Here is a 5,321-nt window from a genome sequence, read left to right as displayed (position 1 = left end):
CTACGGGAAGTTAATTAAACCTACAGCAGATATAAAACACTATTACAATTAAACAATCATTGACATTGTTTGTTTATATTTATAAAACATAAAAACATAATTCATATTGTAAATATACTTTCAAAAATTAATTAATAAATCTTTCAACTCCATTTTTACAAACATTTTTCACAAGTAAAATATTATTCATTGCACAGCCATTTGACAAAATCCCTTTTATTTATATTACCTACCTCTTGTTGTGTGTAACGATGTGCTTTTTCAGGGTGCTTAGTCGTGGAAACGTTTTATCACATACTGTACACTTATGGGGCCATACACCACTGTGAACGCGCATATGAGTTTTCAAACTACTCGCTCGTGTGAATGTCTTAGAGCATATTTCACATTTGTGAGGACAAACCCCACTGTGAATGAGTTTATGTGCTCTCAAGGCAGCTATTGTTCTGAATGTCTTAGAGCATATTTCACATTTGTGAGGCCTTTCTCCAGTGTGAATAAGCACATGTCTATTCAAACTATTCACTCGAACAAATGTCTTATTGCATGTTTCACATTTGTGAGGACAAACCCCACTGTGAATGAGTTTATGTGCTCTCAAACTGGCCATTTGTGTGAATGTCTTATCGCATATTTCACATTTGTGAGGCCGTTCTCCAGTGTGAATAAGCACATGTCTATTCAAAGTATTCACTCGAGCAAATGTCTTATTGCATGTTTCACATTTGTGAGGTCTTTCCCCAGTGTGAATGAGTTTATGTGCTCTCAAGAAAGCCATTTCCGTGAATGCCTTATCGCATATTTCACATTTGTGAGGCCTTTCTCCAGTGTGAATAAGCACATGTCTATTCAAAGTATTCACTCGAGCAAATGTCTTATTGCATGTTTCACATTTATGAGGTCGTTCCCCAGTGTGAATGAGTTTATGTGCACTCAAGTTACCCATTTGTGTGAATGTCCTAGAGCATATTTCACATTTGTGAGGACGAACCCCACTGTGAATGAGTTTATTGCTCTCAAGGCAACCATTGTACTGAATGCCTTATCGCATATTTCACATTTGTGAGGACGAACCCCACTGTGAATGAGCCTATGTCTACTTAAATTATCCGGTAGTTTGAATGTCTTAGAGCATATTTCACAATTATAAGGACGAACCCCACTGTGAATGCGTTTATGTGCTCTCAAGATGGACATTTTTCTGAATGCCTTATTGCATATTTCACATTTGTGAGGACGAACCCCACTGTGAATGCGTTTATGGGCTCTCAATAAAGCCATTTGCGTGAATGCCTTATTGCATATTTCACATTTGTGAGGACGAACCCCACTGTGAATGAGTTTATGTGCTCTCAAGGCAGCTATTGTTCGGAATATCTTATCGCATATTTCACATTTGTGAGGACGAACCCCACTGTGAATGAGCCTATGTCTACTTAAATTATCCGGTAGTTTGAATGTCTTAGAGCATATTTCACAATTATAAGGACGAACCCCACTGTGAATGCGTTTATGTGCTCTCAAGATGGACATTTTTCTGAATGCCTTATTGCATATTTCACATTTGTGAGGACGAACCCCACTGTGAATGCGTTTATGGGCTCTCAATAAAGCCATTTGCGTGAATGCCTTATTGCATATTTCACATTTGTGAGGACGAACCCCACTGTGAATGAGTTTATGTGCTCTCAAGGCAGCTATTGTTCTGAATGTCTTAGAGCATATTTCACATTTGTGAGGACGAACCCCACTGTGAATGAGCCTATGTCTATTTAAAGTATCCCGTAGTTTGAATGTCTTAGAGCATATTTCACAATTATAAGGACGAACCCCACTGTGAATGCGTTTATGTGCTCTCAAGATGGACATTTTTCTGAATGTCTTATTGCATATTTCACATTTGTGAGGGCGAACCCCACTGTGAATGCGTTTATGGGCTCTCAATAAAGCCATTTGCGTGAATGCCTTATTGCATATTTCACACTTGTGAGGACGAACCCCACTGTGAATGAGTTTATGTGCTCTCAAGGCAGCTATTGTTCGGAATGTCTTAGAGCATATTTCACATTTGTGAGGCCGTTCACTAGTGTGAAAAAGCACATGTCTATTCAAACTATTCACTCGAGCAAATGTCTTATTGCATGTTTCACATTTGTGAGGACGAACCCCACCGTGATTGAGTTTATGTGCTCTCAAGATGGACATTTTTCTGAATGTCTTACTGCATATTTCACATTCGTAAGGACGTTTTTCAGTGTGAATAAGCATATGTTTTTTCAAGTAACTTAAATATTTGAAACTCTTATTACATACTTTACATTTATGTGGTCTCTGTGTACTCTTACTTTGTTTTTGATTATCAGATAATTTATTCAATGTTGAATCTGTCCCTCCATTACAAACACAAACGTGTTGATCAAAATCAAATTTTACTTCAAATGCTTTATTGCAAATTGTGCATGCAAAAGACTTTTCATCTGCATGAATTTTCAGATGTATACTCTTACTTTGTATCTGTGTACTCTTACTTTGTTTTTGATTATCAGATAATTTATTCAATGTTGAATCTGTCCCTCCATTGCAAACACAAACGTGTTGATCAAAATCAAATTTTACTTCAAATGCTTTATAGCAAATTGTGCACGCAAAAGACTTTTCATCTGCATGAATTTTCAGATGTATACTCTTACTTTGTATCTGTGTACTCTTACTTTGTTTTTGTTTATCAGATAATTTATTCAATGTTGAATCTGTCCCTCCATTACAAACACAAACGTGTTGATCAAAATCAAATTTTACTTCAAATGCTTTATTGCAAATTGTGCACGCAAAAGACTTTTCATCTGCATGAATTTTCAGATGTATATCTAAGGCGCTTGGATCTGGAAAAGTGTCTGAACAAAATGGGCAATCATGACTATGTATCAGCATATGCTGTTCTAAATCACGCAGCCCTATAAATAATCCATTACATATTGTACATTCATAATGAGATGATTCAATCAACTCCTGTTTGACTTCATCTTCTATTGTTATATCGGAATTCATGAATCTCTGCACACATGTTTCATCATCTTCAGGCTCTTTTTTTATTTCACATTTAATGTCTTCAATTGGAAATTCTAGTGGTTCGGTTTTAACCTCCAGAATGGAATCAGAGAGAAAAACAGCCATTGTTATCTGAAATTTTATTTAATAAATAATAAAATAAAGAAAATGCATTTTCATCTAAGATGATCAAAGTAAACAGAAACTACTAAGTATGGAAATTTCATAACCTCAAAAAAGCATCTACTTTTGCAGAGCGTATGCAGATATGTATTAAAACACACTAAGATTTATTTATTTTGTCAACTAGAACTGATTTTAGTATTAAAAATCAAGTATTAATTAATAATTATCAAAAACATTTGAAACATTTGAACAGTCAAACATTCAGTACACTAAAATATTGATCGTTACAAAATAAATATAATATAGGTTTATATACGTGTAATAGACACGTATATCGGTGTATATACGTGTGAATGAATATTTTTTGATAATTATTAATATAATATAACACTTACTCCGATGTTTTTGATATTATTTTATATTTTTGTTTGCTTCAACAACTTCAACTTCGAATTTAACGGCGGCGAAATTTAAAATTATACGTGATATAGTTACATGAAAAAAGATAGATTTTAATTCAATATTAATTTAGAACGATTTCGTTTATATTTTTATTATTCAAAGTCAGAATTTCTAAATTCTTGGTAGCCTTGATAAACTTGCAGTTGAAATCTTTTTAATGTTGTCTAACCTAAACGAAGTTGAACTGTCAAAATGTCAAAGTGCGTAAATGAAACAAGTGAAATAATAAAATAATAACGAAAAAGTCAGTGTTAGTATTATAACATGCTGATGAATATCAAAATATATTTATTACACGTTCACAACACATAAATTACAAGTCGTATCGACTTTTAGGAACGAAGTAATGTTTAGACATCAATTGCCATGTGCCATAACCTACAAAAGTCAAAAATGTCTGATGAAACAAATTCAAACACAATAATCAAAATTGAAACAATCGAATATCCTCGAGTTAAACAAGAACTTGAAGATTATGAAAATACAACAGGTATTTGTATAGAGAATGATGAAATTTGTCTACAGCAATTTTTAAAATCAGAGGTTGCGGTTGAGGAGGATATAAAGCAAGAAACAGTTGATGAGCAAGATTTTAAACAAGATCCTCAAGTGAAACAAGAGGTTGATGATTATGAATGCACATCACTTATGAGTATTGAGAATGATGAAATATGCCTACAGCAATTCCTAAAATCTGAGGTTACTATTGATGAGGAAATTAAACAAGAAAAGATTGATGGGCTAGATGCTACGTCTAATACAAGTTTCAATGAAAAACCTCACATATTTAATAAAGACACCAGTAATTCAAGTAATTCGAGCGAATCATTCGAAAGCATTTCTAGAAAAAGTACAAGTGATAATTTAAAGCTTCATAAATGTGAAATATGTAATAAAACATTCCCACAAAAGAGAAATTTAAATCAACATAGAGTGATTCATTCCCGTAAACATCCTGTTAGTTGTAAAATATGCAATAAAACACTCGCCGGAAAAAAATCATTAAAAAGACATGAACTTGTTCACACTGGAGAACGACGTTACAAATGTGAAGAATGCAATAAAATGTTCAAAATAAAGATTAATTTAAAACAACATAAAATAACTCACACTGGGGAACGTCCTTACATTTGCAAAATATGTCATAAAGCATTCAAAGAAAAACGGACTTTTGATTACCATGAAAGAACTCACACTGAAAAAATTTATCCTTACAGTTGCGAAATATGTCATAAACAATTCAAAGCAAAGCATAATTTGAAATACCATGAAACAATTCACACTGGAGAAAGTCCTTACAGTTGCCCAATATGTCATAAAACGTTCAGAGCAAAGCGGGCGTTAGAACAACATGAAGCAATTCACACTGAAGAAAACCCTTATGTGTGCAAAATATGCAATAAAACATTCACATTAAAAAAAACGTTAACTCAACATAAATTAGTCACACTGGCGTGCGTCCTTATGAATGTGAGATATGCAAAAAACATTTACATCAAAACAATCAGTAGTTCGACATAAAATAAGTCACACTGGAGAACGTAATTATAATTGTGGAATTTGCAATAAAACATTTGCAATAAGAGATTCGTTAAGACTACATGTAAGAGGAGTACATGCTGGAATGTATAAAACGTTCAAAAATATTTGAATTTGCCGGAAACTAGCCAACCATAAAAATCTTT

General features: G+C 33.4%; 3 protein-coding genes across 3 annotated transcripts; 1 reads left to right on the top strand and 2 right to left on the bottom strand.

Annotated features, from left to right (window-relative positions):
- Nucleotides 1–229: 229 nt before the first annotated feature.
- Nucleotides 230–791, bottom strand: LOC113389625 (zinc finger protein 708-like). Its single transcript, XM_026626643.1, has one exon. The coding sequence runs from the start codon at nucleotides 776–778 to the stop codon at nucleotides 230–232; it is 549 nt and encodes a 182-aa protein (XP_026482428.1). The 5' UTR covers nucleotides 779–791.
- Nucleotides 792–933: 142 nt separating this feature from the next.
- On the bottom strand, nucleotides 934–3,323 carry LOC113389624 (zinc finger protein 708-like). Its single transcript, XM_026626642.1, has 2 exons — nucleotides 3,279–3,323; nucleotides 934–3,180 (listed from the first exon to the last, which is right to left on the bottom strand). The coding sequence occupies exon 2, from the start codon at nucleotides 3,172–3,174 to the stop codon at nucleotides 934–936; it is 2,241 nt and encodes a 746-aa protein (XP_026482427.1). The 5' UTR covers nucleotides 3,175–3,180; nucleotides 3,279–3,323.
- A 508-nt stretch (nucleotides 3,324–3,831) lies between these two features.
- LOC113389209 (zinc finger protein OZF-like) lies at nucleotides 3,832–5,076 on the top strand (the record flags this gene model as incomplete). The annotated part of the gene is given in 1 exon segment (XM_026626268.1): nucleotides 3,832–5,076. A coding segment is annotated over 1 exon segment (1,074 nt), but the record flags the coding sequence as incomplete, so codon positions are not given.
- Nucleotides 5,077–5,321: the final 245 nt, after the last annotated feature.

Source organism: Ctenocephalides felis, unplaced genomic scaffold (assembly GCF_003426905.1).
Source record: "Ctenocephalides felis isolate EL2017-DRISC unplaced genomic scaffold, ASM342690v1 CF-g0.4_SCAFFOLD_03573, whole genome shotgun sequence".
NCBI lineage: Eukaryota > Metazoa > Arthropoda > Insecta > Siphonaptera > Pulicidae > Ctenocephalides > Ctenocephalides felis.
This window is presented reverse-complemented; position numbering and strand designations above follow the sequence as displayed.